General features: G+C 41.9%; 1 protein-coding gene across 3 annotated transcripts in view; it reads right to left on the minus strand.

Annotated features, from left to right (window-relative positions):
* Positions 1–16583, minus strand: part of LOC139657265 (myosin-10-like) — a 60489-nt gene that overhangs the window by 5461 nt on the left and 38445 nt on the right. For 2 of the 3 annotated variants that reach the window (XM_071535041.1, XM_071535040.1), the window contains 19 exons: positions 15884–16002; positions 15356–15508; positions 14968–15141; positions 14690–14863; positions 12219–12333; positions 8279–8472; positions 7556–7677; positions 7122–7191; positions 6470–6630; positions 6157–6265; positions 5307–5438; positions 4966–5172; positions 4719–4856; positions 4308–4431; positions 3958–4129; positions 2621–2833; positions 1951–2095; positions 1156–1362; positions 55–159 (listed from right to left, as the gene is read on the minus strand). In XM_071535041.1, the coding sequence (XP_071391142.1) occupies positions 55–159; positions 1156–1362; positions 1951–2095; positions 2621–2833; positions 3958–4129; positions 4308–4431; positions 4719–4856; positions 4966–5172; positions 5307–5438; positions 6157–6265; positions 6470–6630; positions 7122–7191; positions 7556–7677; positions 8279–8472; positions 12219–12333; positions 14690–14863; positions 14968–15141; positions 15356–15508; positions 15884–16002 (2834 nt within the window). Of the gene's footprint in view, positions 1–54; positions 160–1155; positions 1363–1950; positions 2096–2620; positions 2834–3957; positions 4130–4307; positions 4432–4718; positions 4857–4965; positions 5173–5306; positions 5439–6156; positions 6266–6469; positions 6631–7121; positions 7192–7555; positions 7678–8278; positions 8473–11436; positions 11500–12218; positions 12334–14689; positions 14864–14967; positions 15142–15355; positions 15509–15883; positions 16003–16583 lie in introns of all 3 variants that reach the window. The other variant, XM_071535039.1, reaches the window with a different exon arrangement.

Consider the following 16583-nt stretch of genomic DNA (forward strand, 5'->3'; position numbering starts at 1 on the left):
ATTTAGTTTGGTGATTAAAACCCAAACTTTCTCAAAATATGACAAAATTGTCACCTGTGTGTCTTGTAGCTGACTCTCTAGTCCAGTAGCGTCCTTGGCCGTCTTGATCACCTTTCTCTCTGCATCCTCCAACAAGGTGGACACATTGTCCAACTCAGTCTGTACAGAGAGGGGTACAATGGTTAAGACCAGGTTATCAATATCAAGTATTTTTAACAAAATAAAAATTAAAGAAGCAATGCAAAGGAATCTTTGTGTCTGTGTAAAAGGAAGTGTAAGTGTGTGTGTGTGTGTGTGTGTGTGTGTGTGTGTATTTGTACTTATTGTGTCTTGGTGTCATGTCTGTGTATGTATGCCCCGTGTGTTTGTTTGTTTGTGATTTAGTTAGCTATCCCAATAATTAATGCAAATTCATCCAATCACTACAGTATTTGCAGGAGCTTGAAATTTTACAAAATCACTGCAATTTTTCTGCATGACATGGCCAAATAAACAGAACGCTTGTAATTTTGGCCAATCAACAATTTTTTTTGCATAAAAAGGTCCAATCAAACTGCACTTATACAACTAATAACTTTGTAGTGGAGCTTTTGAAAGGAAGGAAATTGAGGATGACTCACATGACAATGAGTTGAAGTTTCATATGTCAATTTTATTCACAGCTACAGGTGTAAAACTTTGTTGTTTTTCATTTAACCTGCACTATTACAGTTTCCATTTATCATGAGCCTTTGGTTTGCATACTGTTCGTCAGAAGAACGCAAAGCCTGCCTCAAACATAAATGAGCAATTTTTCAAAAATGAAATTATAGTGATTATAGTTTTATAATCATGAAACAAATTCAAATGGACCGATTCTATTTGGCGCTTACTGTGCTAGTTGTAGTAGTTGAAGCAGTTTTTTACTTGAAGTGGTTATAAAAATTGAATTTTTTCAGGATCTCTTTAGTGTTACTTTGGTACTATTTTTTCCTTGACAATTCCCTTAATTTTAAGCACAAAACACCTAAAATTCCTCAAATTGCATCACAATTTTTGAGAAAACAAAAATGAAGCCTTTTTGGTTGCAATAATCCTCTTGTTGGGAATGATTTAATTGTATTAATGAATGCATGTTTGCAATACAGTATCTGCACTCCACTCAGCCCCACCGACCTGTAGTTTGTGTGTGCGGTCGGCCAGCTCTCCCTTGGTCCTCTCTCCCTCGGTGACTCTGGCCATGAACTCCTGCAGCTGACTTTCCAGTTTCTTCCTCTTGTGTTCGGAGTCTGTCTTTGCCTGCTGCAGGCCCTTCACCTCGCTGGCCAGCTCCTTGTTGGCGCTCTCCTGGCTCTGCTTGGTCTTCTCCAGGTTAGCTTTGAACTATAGACATAGCAAAGAACAGACATCAGACAATGCTTACCTATGACATGGCCTAAACCTGTCAGGAAATCTGTGTGGAAAGTCTGCGAATTCTGCAGTCATTTTATTTGATTAAAGTGCCCTACCATAACTTATTAACATAAATAAATGGATGGTTTTGTGTATATGAAAGTAAATGAATTATTAGTATCAGTCAGAATCCCTTTTGGCCTGGATTTTGGGCACCAACCTGCTGGCTTTGTTTTCCTTCCATCTCCATGGCATTTCAATCAGACCCTATTAAAATTCTGTCCAGGGAGGGGGATTTTTCTCATGTGGGCTAAGAAGAACTAACCAGTGATCAAGTGTGTAAGAAAAATGTCCACCTCTGCTTATGACAATATTCAGGACTGTTTAAAATGTTGAGTATTTACATCAGCTTCAATAAACTGAATGAAAACACTGAAACTTTGGTCATGATGTCAAATCAGAAACACTTCATTGCTATGAGGAGTGAAACAAATTTATAGCTGCTGTAATCAGGTGAGACTTTAAGGACTTTTCAAGATAATCTGGTGATAGCAGGTAGATTAAGGACAGCTGTGTCACCCTCTTGGCCTGCTCCAGCTGCTCAGACAGCTCCTCCAGGGCCGTGCCGTGCCTCTGTCTCATCTCCTGGATCTGAGCCTCATGGTTCTTAGTCTCCTCGTCAATGGTCTTCTTCAGCTCAGCCACCTCCTGCTCACGCTTGGTCCTATGGAGAGCAGGGATGCAGGAAAGCGTTAACTTCTTAAATAGCTTAAATCGACTTAAATACAGTATAATTTAAAACGAAAATTGTGGTATATATGGTTTATAGGAAGCACCAGAGATGTTGTACTATTAAAATCAATAGTGAGGGTAGCTGAAATCCGCCAGAGGAGAGAAGGTTGATAAAAGCATCACTGGAAGTTTCTAAATTTAAAGCCGAATTACACTATATGATATTGCATGCCTACATGTTAGAGTTTGCAATACATATATGTATATATTGAAAGCCAAGAAGAAAATGAAACAAGCAAAAATGGCTGTTTTTTCTGTACTTAGTGCTTCTCTATTGCTGAAACACAGATATTCTAGGGAATCAGGAATGTTTAATACATATTCTTCTGATAATAAATGAATTTAAGCTTATTCTACTGCCGTTCTTGATGTAAGACCCTCTAAATAAGACTGTTGGCTAAACACCCCACTCTCCGTAATATAAATGTCAAGGAGAGGAGAGCTCAGTGCTGAGTACCTGAGCTCCTGCTGGGCGGCGGTGGTATCCAGCGTGTCCTCCAGCTCAGTCTTCAGGGCCTCCAGCTCTTCGCTCAGGTCCCTCTTGAGTTTCTCAGCCTTGTTCCTGGCCTGTTTCTCCGACTCCAGGTCCTCCTGCAGCTCCGACAGCTGGGCCTGCAGCTCCCTCACCTGCTTCAGAGCGTTGTTCTTCTGGCTCACCTCATCCTCACCCCTGTCAAACACACAACACAATGAAGGGCATGCACAGATATCTCAGGTGGATGCATACTGCATGCATAATGTGATGCTGTGACTGTGATGTGTGTGGTTATTGTGCTGCGATTTCACAGTAACTCTTACATTACTGTGTATGATATACACTACCAGTCAAAAGTTTGGACACACCTCATTTTACATTATTTATGCTATTTTCCACATTTTAGAATAATAGTAAAGACATCAAAACTGTGAAATAACACAAATGGAATTATCCAGTGACCCAAAAAGTGTTAAACAAATCAAAACTATCTTATATTTTAGATTCTTTAAAGTAGCTGCCCTTTGCCTTGATGGAAAGGCAAAGGCTTTGGAAAGAAATTCATACATAGGCATCAACTTCACTATTTATATTTGAAAAAAAAACAAAACAGAAAACAACTCCAATATGCTAGAGTGAGCACATATGCTATATATAAACACTCCACTGGGTGGCAGTAGAGACACATTTTCAAAGTCATAGTTGTATAAAGCAGTTGATGTCTCCAGTTTTCTTTGGATGGAGACTGATTGGAGTTGATCTTGATGGAACTGTATGTTTTTAAGGCCACTTATCAGAATGGCCTTAGATACACTTGCACATGCACACAAAACACACACACACACACACACACATTCCAACGCAGTGAGGTCCACTGAATAAATAAATTTTGTCTTGGTGGTCTGACCAGCCTGCACCATGTCATGACTAAGGAGCATAATAATGGTAAATGCTCACAGACTATTTCTCACACCCAGATTATTAGATTACAGCTGCATACCTGCCTGGAGTGCAGTCAGTCTAGTAAAATGTGCCATATAAAATGCCAGGTGTGAATGTGTCTCTGAGCAGAGTGTGATGACAGCTCTGTACAGCTATGCAGCACTTGCCCCAGACTGAGTCACTATGTGAAGCACAATCTCAATGACTCAGTGCTGAAACTCAATTTAAAAAAATCCCTATTTAGTTTACACCGTCTCAGATTAAAGCTATATATTACTTTGTTGGTTAACAAAGAGAACTGATCTCACCAGTACTGCTGGTACTTCAAAAATGTGATCTATTCCATCCTCCTCTACAGTGGCCCCAGTATCTCCTACCTAGCCTGTAGTGCCTGTAGTTCCTCTTCCTTCTTGGCCAGCTGAACTTTCAGCTCCTCTATCTGGGCCTGCAGCTCGGCTATCTGGTCCTGGAAGTCGGACGTCTCCCCGTCCAGCTTCCTCTTAGCCTTCTCCAGCTCCTGACGGGTCTTCTCCTCCTTCTTCAGCCGCTCTGAATTTAGAAAAAAACAGAAGAGAACATGGTTAAACTGAGCAACACGAAAACCTATTTCATTTTAGAATGGTAGAAATGTCCACAGTATCCTCGAATTTCTACCCAACTAGTGTCTCTTTAAGTTTATTCTAGTTCACTTTTTTGATGCATACTGTATTTTACTCTACACTCTTACCCTCCAGGTCAACCATCATCATCTCCTGCTTGTTCTTGACCTTGCCCAGGTTCTTGGCCTTCTCTTCCTCCTCAGCCAGTGTAGACGTCATCTCATTGATACGGTCCTCCTGCAGCTTCTTTTCCTAAGAGGGAAGAGAGAGACAGGGAGGTCAGTGTACAATAAGTCTCTCAAGTCATCATCAAGATGTTTCTATGTTCTCAATAAGTGGCCTGCATGCCATCAGAGACTTCTATTCAATGGGCAGTGGAGGAGAAATGTTCACAAGTGACTGTAAGACCCTCTAGAATCTTTCACACAAAAATCTTTCCAAAACGTTTGAGATATATCTCTGTTCCTGACCTTCAGACTCGTCCCTAAGCCCTAAGCTAATTTAACTGGGCTAACAATAGCTTGAGCCTTCTCTCTCACCTTGAGGAACTTGGAGTTCTGGTCCTCCAGCAGCAAAATGTCCTCTTCATACTTCTTCATTTTGGCCTCAGCTGTCACCTTCTCCAGCTGCAGCTTCTGCCTGGCAGCCTCCTCCTCATCCAACTGTTCCTCCAGGTCCTACACACACAACACAGATGTAAAGTATAGTAAAAGAGAGAAAATATATAAATACTGCATTTCATTTTCTCTAGCTTTGAAATTCTGTAGCTCTGTCCCTAGGACACACCTGGATGTGGGACTGCATCTTCTTCTTCTCGTTCTGCAGGCTCTGGTTCCTCTCCTCCTCCTCCTCCACCCTGGACTCCAGGTCATGGAGGATCTCCTCTAGCTCCTGCTTCTTGGCAGCCAGGCGGGCTCTCATCTCCTCGGCCTCGGCAAAAAGCTCCGTCTCCGCCTGCAGCTGCTCTGCTAGGATGTTCTTCTCCTCCATTAGCTAGAGAAACACATGAAAAATGTGTGTCCTTTGAGCATCATCTTCTGTATGATAGTTCAAATTAAGCTAAATTAAATGTATGTTCTACTCATTTGGCATTAGTGCTCCAGAATATGGCTCTGGTTGTAACTGACCTGCTGGTGTTTCCTCTCCATCTCCACCAGCTCTCCCTCCACCTTGGTCTGCTTCTCCTTCACCTTGACCAGCTCCTCGTCTTTAGCCTGCATCTCCTCCTCCTGCCTGGTCACCTGCAGCAGGGGCTTCACCTGCGGGTGCAGAAGGATAGAGAGGCTTTCAGGTGATGTAACGCACCCTCTGGCGGCCATATTGGAGGTCTTCAGCTCTTGGGCAACAGCAGCTGTGAACAGCTGATGACTTTTCTAAACATACAACTCTCAAGAAAATTCAATAGACATGGTTCCTTTATGTGCTGTTTTTGACTGGGAAATAATCACTTCACCACTGATAAATCGGATCGATTTTGTGTTTGTCAGCAAATTATCTGGTTAGCTAACCATCACTGTCTTGTTGTAAACATATCTGATTTGCATACTAGTTATGTATCTAGGAGAAGCTAGCGTTAGTGGCTAACAGTTTATAACATTTATAAATTAGCCTGCTGGTCAATTAGCCAGCTAACAAAGCCCAAAACCAACCGTTTGTTTATGTTAACTGACTCCAGACCTTTGGAGTTGGGGTTGGAACTAGACGAGATATTCCTGTGTCACAGTAACAAATCCACCATATCAGACTCAAATTTTACTTCTAACGTTACTGAATAGATCTACACCCACACAATAACAATCTTTTTTAGGTATTAGCCAATTCTCCACTGGACCTCCATAATGGCACAGCCATGGTTGCTAGGAGATTGGTGACCTCTATAGATGCACATGGGGTCTGAAGTAGAATATAAACACCCTTGAAAGTACACATGTGAACATTTACACATCTACGCATGTGCGCACACATGCACACACACACCTTGGTAAAGAGTCTCCACCATTGCCAGTGCCGCAGCTTCAGGTAGGCAGCACAGTTCCTCTGCAGAACCTTCAGGGCGCTCAGCTGCTGCTGCTTCTTAGCAAAGGCCCTGGAGCATTAGAGCGAGAGAGGAACAGAGACAAGGCTAGTAGAAAATCTGCATTTTTGTTACATCAAAGTTTCAGTGTAACAGACTCCCCCTATAGTCCTGTGATTGATTGATACAAATTGTGGACCATTGGATAAAAATCAAGGGGTTAAGTATCTCTCAGCTGAAGATAGCAGTGGCAGATCAACATTAGTCACTACTCACTTGCGTGCCAGATATCCTCGACAGACGGCCTGGAAGTAGATGATGATGTCAGTGATCTTCAGGTCCCTCTCCTCCTCCAGGTGGGCCAGCACCCCGGCCCTGAAGAAGATCTTACTCTGGCCGATACGGAACAGGTTGGGGTCCAACTCCAGGGCGCGGATCTACAGAGGGATGGAGAGAGAGAGGGAGGGAGGACGGAAGAGATGGGTTAATGCATAACAGCCCAGTTTGGTGGCTACAAGGGAGAGCTGAAAGAAAGAGTGAAAGAAAGTGTCTTAATCATGACCGCCTATTATAGGAACTCATCCTTTCTATCCTAAACTCTAACAAGTGAATCACTTCAGAATCATCTCAGAATGGTGAACATTACAGTATGTTTATGATGTTTATGTTTAATGTAAGCTCACCAATACATTTCTTCATGACTTTTGTTTCTTGAGATGGGTTACTGAGAAATCGAAACAACATTTGGATTTTATTTCATGTTTTATTTCATTTCATTCATTTCATTTCATTTTTCATAAATAAAATCAATGAGAACACCATAATAAAGTCAGAAACGTATTTTCACTGCGGTCCTCATGACCCCTGAGGCACAACTGACAGTGTTTCTGTTCTATAGGCCTACTAAACTGTGACCCCAGGTCCTTACCATTCTCTCACAGGCCTGCTTGCCATCCATGAAGCCCTTGGGAATGGCGTTGGGAGTGAGGATCTCATACCTGGACGCAGAACAGAGAGAGAGAGGAGCATTATGAGGATAGAGAGTCACCGGGTGAACCTCCATATTGACTGAGAGTATAGGAAGAGAGAGAGAGAGAGAGAGAGTCATAGGCCTCTGTCTCCTGAGTGACAAGTGGAGCTCTGCAGAGATCAAACGTCTTCAAAAGGATCAGAGAATATCAGAGAACAGGATGACACCAGATCCATCATCCATCTTTCATCAACTTAGTGCAAAAACTTACTGCTGGGCTTCAGGCAATCACACATCATGTCCAATAAAGTGGAAAGAGGATGAGACCTTCAACACTGGTGCATGTAATTTCTGCAATATTTATCTCATTATGGTAATCATTGGAACGTTACCGCTGTCTGAACTCCTGGAAGACGATGCGGTTGGGGAAGCCCTGTCTGCAGATACGGATCCCCTCCAGGACACCGTTGCACCTCAGCTGGTCCAGAACCAGGTGGGGGTCCAGTTTGCCAGCCTGGGGGAGGAGAAGGAAGAAGGGGAACAAGAAGAGGAGGATGAATAAGGAGGCGTGTTGGCAAAGTCAACAGAAGACTCGACTATAACCTTAGGCAACCTGGTTCCTAGAAATATTTTTACATCTTGTTTTTCACCTTGAATCTGTTTTTTAAAAGTCCTTTATACGTGCTAGACCAATATCTGGGTCTGAGGAACATCTGTGCCCTTGACAAACCCTGCAGTGGCTTGTCGTCATTTGTGGTGTGCATCTCGTCAAAGCCCACCCCCAGAATACATTAGGCATCGCTTAACAATCCCACAGACCCCATAAATCTCCATTCTATTGTTTGACTTCTTGTACTCTTTCCAAGGTGTTGTTTATGGAGGCAGAAAGCCCAAGTCTTGCACTCTCTTTCTCTCTCTCTCTCTCTCTGTTTCTGACCCTGTTAGGAGACACTATGGCTTCTGTCACAGTTGTTTTTGTTTAGCAGGGCGTCCTGATATAGTAAATCTACAGTAACCTCTAGAAATGATAGTCGAGAAAGAAAATAGAAGTGACAGGTGGAGCAGTTCTGAGGTCAGCTGGTACTGAGGGCAAGTATGACCATCTTGCGACTCACCCTCTTCTCGTGGTTGGGGATGATGCAGCGGACAAAGTTGGGGTTGGTGTTCCTCAGTGTGGCCATCAGCTTGGACAGCTGCTCCTTGTACAGCTGGCCCACGGTGCGGAACATGCCCTTCTTGGTCTTGTAGGCGGCGCCAAACGCCGTCTCGTTCATCCCCGCAACCTGGTCCAGACCCACTATCCGGTCAACTGGAGTCGGAGGGAGAGAGAGAGAGAGGGAGCGATAGATAGGTGGAGAGAGAGAGAGAGAGAGAGAGAGAGAGAGCGCGAGAGAGAGAGAGAGAGAGAGAGAGAGAGAGAGAGAGAGAGAAATAATAATATTAATGGAGGGATACAGAGGTAATTGACTGATATGATACTACTGATATGATACTCACTGACAGCTATATGTATATGAGTACATCAAGGTAAGGTACATCAAGGTAGAAAAGAGCAAAACCCACACAATGAGCTCCATTCATACATCTTTTATTGACATTTTAATCCAATGTGGATATTTGTCGGGAAGCCTTGCCAATAAAAGGTGACTTGCTCTTTTCAAATTTTGTGACACTGAAGACAGATGATGATTGTTCCTGCTGACTTGAGAACAGTCTTACCGACTGTGACCAGTGACCATCAGCAAATTTAGTTATATGGGCTAAACTGGTTTCTCACTCCCAGCAAAGGACTTTGTTCAGAAATGGTTTTAAACCACTCTACCTGATCTGGCTCAAAGAACTCATTGCATTTGGTCCAATCAAACAGCAGTGGGCTACAAAATGCAGCTAAGACAAGACGATGATCCCTTTAACATGAAACATACAGCACTGAAGTAGATTGCCAGGACAGGAGGGGTTGACAGTTTATTCCATAAGTGTATTAATTGCTGCCTTAAGTCTATAACAGGAGCTAGAATGACAACAAACAATATGTATGATTTGTTTCATTCTGATAAATTTGTTCTCTATGAAAGACAGAGTGAATGAGTATGCTTGTATATGCTTGAATATGCTTGTAATACTTTCATGTGTTATCCTCTAGGTGCAGATATGCATGTACATGAATATTTTAACCTGTCTATTCCTTTTTGCCAAATCAAAAATCTAATCAAACATCCTGCTTAGTAGTTTTCATCAATCTCTTTATGTGATTCCCTTCTGATCAGATGCCTTTGGAGCAACTGATCCTTTCGTCAGCTTTCATTCCAAATACAGCAACAACAATAATCTTCTTATGGCTATACAGGCAAGCTAACGGCCCAATCAGTCAGTTTCCTTTTTAATACCAGATGGCAGATGCAGATGGCAGAATGTTATATTCGATGTCCCCTGTGATAAGTTTCCCTCCAGTCTAATCATGTCTCCATTTTAGGACACAAAAAAATTATCCACTGGTTTAGAAAGTAAGCGTGTATATGCGTGTCAAAATGACTCCTTATATAGTTAAAGAACTAATGTATAACTTATGATGAGAAATTACTCTGCCAGCCAAATATAAATATGTCCAATGGTGAAAAATTACACAATAGAAAAGTATAAATACTGATGGCAGAGGATGAGACTTACTGAGTTCTTCAACAAAACATGTCCTTCAATTTAAATAGGCCACTTTACAAAGGCATTCCATTATTAAAGGATAATTCAATCAAAATTGACATTTAGACTTTTTTTCTTTCCAGTTGTTTTATGAGTTTTGGCAAAGGAACATTCAAGATCAAAGAAAAAACAATCCGTTGACATCAACAAACTGCGTTGCCTCAGACTGTGGGAAAAGACAATGGAGAGTAAATTTCATATCTTTATTAAATATCTAGAATTATGAAATTGAAGAAAAATAATTATATAATTATGGGAACCATCTCAGGCAATACAATTTCGATGATGTACAATTGCACTGTATCACTAGGAGAGCTAATAAATAAAAACTTGCAAAACAACTTTACTTTCTTTTTTACTTTTGCAGAATAACAACATCAATGGCAATTTTGGTGAAATTCCTCTTTAACTATTGAATGACTTCTGCTCAAGTCAAGAACACGATCCAAATAATATCTTCTCTGCTAAATCTGCAACTGGACGACAATATGGCGACACTACAGCCCTCTGTTTACTTGTGTGTCCCCTCATCTTTTAATAAAAGAAGATTAATGACACAGAGTTGGATCAGATATCTGGCGCACAGGTTACCCAAATATTCCACCCTGGCCCCAGTTCATGTCAAACAGATTATAAATTCCAGCGCTAAGTAAGCAGGAGCTTAAATCAACTCTGGATCCAACAGTGGTCCTGAAAAATGTGCTGTTTGGAGGCTGCGGTGTCTATCCATCTCCCTGCTGTCAGCCCAGGCCCTCGGGGTCCAGCCTGTAGGTAAGTGCTATATGCATTTAGAGGATGTAGATGTTGGGATGTCCTAAAATAGAGCCGCCTCAGTGGATTTATTCAAGACCTGCTCACTACTGCAATGTATATCGATGGTGTAGAAGATAGTGAGTATTTGCCCTTTTTAGGTATGGCAGCATCTCCCCTGGCCCACCTAAAGACTTCTGTTTGCATCAGTTTCAGTGGGGAAATGTGTACAATGGCCTAAAAGCTTCTTTAAAGATCTTTCCAACCCCACCAAGCAAAAATTCTGGGGGACATAATGGGACAATATATATAATATATCAGATCAACAATTTTATTACTCTCTTTTTTTTTATTTCCATTGTGTGATAGGCAATATTTGGGGGGGGGGTCTTTTTTTCGGTATTTCATTTTATTTCTCTTAAATTCCATCAAATTTCTAGGTTATTAGTAATATCAATAGCCTAGAATAGCGATATTCAATATCACAGAAAATAATGCGATATACATGAAATATCACTATATTCAATAATATCGAATATAGGCCCAACTACACCTTATTCTTTGCATAAAAACAAGAAGCAATGCCTTACCTGGCTTAATATTCAAGCAATAGGAAGTTGGCACATTAACCCTCCAAGAGCAGCATTAAGCCACCAGCATTGATGGAACAATGAAAACTTTTAGTATCAGGAGTCTAGAGTACAAGGACAGAGGAGCCATGCAAAGCCAGAGGGGTGCAGAGTGCAGCCATGACGGGGCAGCGGACCACTGAGCCCCACGGGGGGGGGAGGGGGGTTACATTAGAGTGAGTGTTGTTATCATTCACCTGGAGCTTCATGGAGCCCAGACACATTGTCATAGAAAGAGGCTCTCTGAAACGTCTGAATGTCTACAGCCACAGAGACAGAGACACAGAAAGAGAAGAGAAGAAGAAACAGCCTCAGAATAACTTTTTTTTTAGGAGACATGCAGACAGAGAAACACACATACACTCACACACACACATAACACACTCCCACAAACTTTCACAAGCACTGGTTAAATGTACACTGCATAAAAAGAAAAAGAGGAGTTAACAGTGGAATATTCCATGCACATTACCAAAGCATTACTATTATTGCAGGCTAGCATTGGGTTATCATAGCTGATCATTAATAAGAAGAAAGATTAGTCCAGGAAGAGTTACACAATCCTTTGCCTTTCCATTTGGCCCGTCTGTAATTCTATCAAAATAAATGAATGTGAAATTACAAAAAAAAAAAAAAAATTCAGTGACCGTGGCTTTTATTTGATCTCTTCAAAACATAAACAATGTGTGCTCTCTGGAGGGAAAAATATGAGCAATTAATTAGTCATTCAGCTATAAGGGAAAAGTCTTCTGGCTCTGGTTTACCTCTGTTACGCTCGCTGTTTTGACTGGCAACACTCATCCCACATTAGAGAAACCATGAAGCAGACTGTTGGATGTGATTCAGACATGAGGTCTGATAGATGAGAGAAGATACTTCCACTTCTGCATCAAAATGGAGATTCACTGACTTGTAATGCTCTTCGCAAGACAAAACTTTTTTGTAAAATCCCGCAGTGCTGATGTGTTCAGAGACTCACCGTCTTTCCAGAGCTCGGCCACAAACTTGTCGGCCGACTGGTGCAGCAGCGTGGCCACGTTGTCATTCAGGGGGTCCATGTTCTTCATCAGCCACTCATCAGCCTTGTAGTCCACCTGAGGAGACAGCGTTTTGTCAGCATTAAATTCAGCCATTGTGCAACCAAATGTTAGAATTTAGCTCAGCTGCCCTCAAAAACCTCTCAGAAGTATAGGGTCAGTGTTTCGAAATTGTACTTTCATCATAATAAATTATATAACTGAGAATAATTTTACTGTGGCAACCTGAACTACGACCAAAACAGGCGCAGATGAGGAACTAAAACCAAAAATTACCATTCTGCCTCTGCTGCACTTGGTTACCGAGGAAACACTGCAAGATTTACTGTAAGTTTAAAGAGCATCTTAGTGGATCCTAGTGGATTGAATATGAGCTCACAGCATCATATCAAATATCATCATGACCTTTGCTATATGTATGCTGTATGTATGACACTCAGGTCTCTATACTGTGTGATGGCACAGAAATGCTTTAAAAATACCCTGACGAAGGCCTGTATGTAGTTTTATCATGTTTTTAATACTTTCCCATGTGACTTAAAGGCTTTTAAATGCAATACACAGCGCCTCTGACCCCTTTTTTTTGGAATTGCTACCTATCACAATGTTATGCAAGTAAGAGAAACAATTTCCAAAAGTTTTGTGGCCAAATTTAGTTGAACATAATCCACCAAGCACCTGTTCACCTTTTTCTGACACGGACGCTACACCAAGTAGTCTTCCCAACTTTCCCATCACACTTTCAAAAGATTGTCTTTCAGTGTCTGAGGTAAAGGGTGCTGGTCTGTTCCTCCACCTGTTTGTAACAGTCTGTCTGGTACTCCTTCAGTGACAGCCAGATCTGGGTCTAATAGTATTTCCAAATAACTACTTACTGTACTGTAGTGTGTTGATGGGATTAGTCTCTGTGACATGATTATGAATTTCATGCGCTTGTCAAACATCTCACACTGTATGCAGAGCAGTGGATTAGTGTATAAACGAACAGGTAATTGACACGGGGGCAACCTAAGATACGAAGGCTAACATCTCCATATGGGTTCCATCAGAGTCCTGGAAAGGAAAACTCACAATGTTTGCACTTATTTTCCACTTCAGTGTCACTCTGTCATGCAAGATTTATTTGATTAAGTTCAAATTTAATGCTGGCTCCAGTACTGAATACTGGATACATTTTAATATCTGACTGAATGTTTGGTTTTAACCTGTTTGTCATGATAAGGTTCAGGTGCGGGTCTCAGGTTAGGTATGACTGACTGATGTGCTCTACTCTTCTTGTGTGTGTGTGTGTGTGTGTGTGTGTGTGTGTGTGTGTGTGTGTGTGTCCATACACATGTGCAAGAAAGAGAGAAAGAGCCAGGTAAATCTAATTAAACCATCATTTGAAGGATGATTTTAGCTTTCAGAGTTTTCTCTGGAATGCTCTGGAGTATCGTCTCCACTCTACAGATGGCAAACCACCGCACGAAGGTGAAAGTTGAAAACCTCCGTTATGTAACCGCCGGGCAGCGTGGAGTCAGTCTCACACCAATGCGAACCAGATGTGGGCTTCCTACAGCAGCGGTAAGACAACCGGGCTATTGTGCTGAGGCAATGACCTGGTTAACTACGCTTTCAGAGGAGCTACAGCCAAGGAAGGCTGCAAAACACAGGACAGGACAGACAGAGAACATGGAAGGATGTGAGGCCATTAAGGGCACATGAGTAGCAGTAATGGGTTTTTTTTTTAAAAAGAATGAAAAGATGTGACCTAGTGAGGCAACAAGGGTCTGGTCCTGTGGAAGAGACCCAAGAACTAGAAACCTGTGGCTCAGGTTCAATATGGGAAAAGTGAACAGAGCAGTTGCAGTGATTCCAAAAATTTTTTTATCTCTTCCTAACAATTTTTTTGGCCTACTTTCCATTTCTAGTGCTGACACAATTAATTGGTTAATCGACTGACAGAAAATTAATCAATTATAATTTTGATAATTCATCTTTTATGTAATTTATCTAGTAATAATACCAAACACTTGCTGGCCTCACAAATGTAAAGATTTACTTGCTTTTCTCTGTTTCATATCATTATAAAATGAATACTTTGGGGTGTTTTTGGCTGCTGGTCAGTAAGCAATTTTAAGAATCACTTTGAGCTCTGGTAGCTTGTGATGGGCATTTGCCATTATTTTGGACATTTTATAGACTAAATGATTAATTGATTGATTGAAAAAATAATCAATAATGAAAATAAGCATTAGTTGCAGGCCTCCAGTCTTCTAGGAGAAGTAGCATACTTACACATTCAAAACAAGCAGGCTGGTTGATAACACCCATGCTAGGAATCCATGGCAACCACAGAGCTAGCATGCCCAGGAGTATGGGAGTATGGGACTATTGAGAATGGAAGACAGCTTAATAGGCCTGGAGAACATACCCTCCCTGCATAGTGGATGATGCAGAAGTCGGCTTTGTCCTTGAGCTGCCGTGGTTTCTGGAACTTGGCGTGCGTTCCCTGCTCCTGCAGCACCTTGTCTACGAAGGTCTTGTCTGTGGCCTTGGGGAACCAGCACTCCTCATCCAGCAGCGCGAGAATACCAGGGGGGTTGGTCTGCAGCCACAGGTGCAGAGAGAGGACAGATTTTGTTACACATGTACGTACACAAACAAACACACACACACACACACACACACACACACACAAAAGACACCGACCGGCCTCTCGATGAGGTCGATGCAGGGCTGCAGGTCGAGGCCGAAGTCGATGAAGCTCCACTCGATGCCCTCCCTCTGGTACTCCTCCTGCTCCAGGATGAACATGGTGTGGTTGAAGAGCTGCTGCAGCTTCTCATTGGTGTAGTTGATACACAGCTGCTCAAAGGAGTTCAGCTGGAAGGAGAGAGAGAAACAGGTTGATGAAACACTCAATGCATCTGGTGTTTATATTATCAAATTTTTTGTTATTTTATCTGCACAAATTGATCAAACGAATAAAAAATCGAATGATCAGACAAGCCTCACTCGGGTTACGTTTTGTCCATGTGTGAAGGAAACAAACATAGGATTATTAAGTTTGTTCCTGTTTAAGCAACACAATCAGCACCTCAAAGATCTCAAAGCCAGCTATATCCAGGATGCCGATGAAGGAGGCCCCCTGGCGCTTGGTCCTGTCCAGAGCCTTGTTGATGCGGTGCACCAGCCAGCGGAACAGACGCTCGTATGTCGCCTTAGCCAGGGCCTCGATGGCAAAGTCCGCCTTGGGAGACACAGAGTACAAAGAACCAGGGAGACTGCCCATATGAGAGAGAGAATGAATAATAGATAGCGCTGTGGGCCATATGGCCGCATGAGCACAAATATGAGAATATAAACAACGTTGCTGCAGTGGTGTGTGTGTTACAGGTCTAAACCATGGGCTACAGTCAAGAAAAAACAAAACCCTGATAATCTATACATATTCTTGTAATCCACTGACCCATGTGTTGAACTTGTGGACTACATCAGGAAGATAAAACATTAAAAAAAATCTAATGAAATTGTCTTTTTTTCAGGTTTGATGTGTTTTTCATTAATTTCACACCTGCAAAAATAAATCTGGAATGCAGCCGTCATCCAGCTTTGACAGTTTTACCTGTTCTTTGGTCTGAGCCTTCTGGACATAGTCTCGTCCCACTTTGATCCTCGGGGAGAGGATGGCTCGAGTGAACTCCATCACATTCATCCCTAGCAGGTGGCACAGCTTCTGGGCCGCTGAGACAGGGAGGAGGGGGGTGGGGGGTGTAACTCATTGCGTAATATAAATTCAGACGTCACACCAGTTCATATATGTAACATAAAGTATAATAAAACCCAGGGGCTGTATTTATACAGATGCTCAGGATGGGAGCGCTGATCAAAGCTTGCTGCTCAGTTAATGATAATCTAAACACTACAATGACTTATAGGAGCAAAACTAGTCCAGGATCAGCACTCGTTTTAGTTTTATATGCCCTTTTTAGAAAATTCTGCAAACAACACAGCCTAACTCTGTTTCAACAATCCAGGATATATGACGCTCCAGATATATGAGTGCTCCAGATCCTGGCTGGGTTGGGACCCCAAAATGGGTCAAGGGCTTTTTCAGGTGGGTTCTCACAACAGTCTGATATGCACAGGCTTCAAAACACTAAACATTTTGCAGAGGTGATATGACTGCTGCTTTTACATTCTGCACATGGTTCCTTTTCAGTACAACTTCTAATGTATTGAGTACAGATGGACATTATATGTTTTATGTGCTTTAGATATGTGGGTAATGGATTGCTGTCATTTTTTCTTATGCATCTATTCTT

This window comes from Centroberyx affinis, unplaced genomic scaffold, assembly GCF_046629955.1.
Source record: "Centroberyx affinis isolate AG114_WGS23_722 - 3 ecotype Tasmania unplaced genomic scaffold, CSIRO-AGI_Caff_v1 ptg002649l_1, whole genome shotgun sequence".
Classification (NCBI taxonomy): domain Eukaryota; kingdom Metazoa; phylum Chordata; class Actinopteri; order Beryciformes; family Berycidae; genus Centroberyx; species Centroberyx affinis.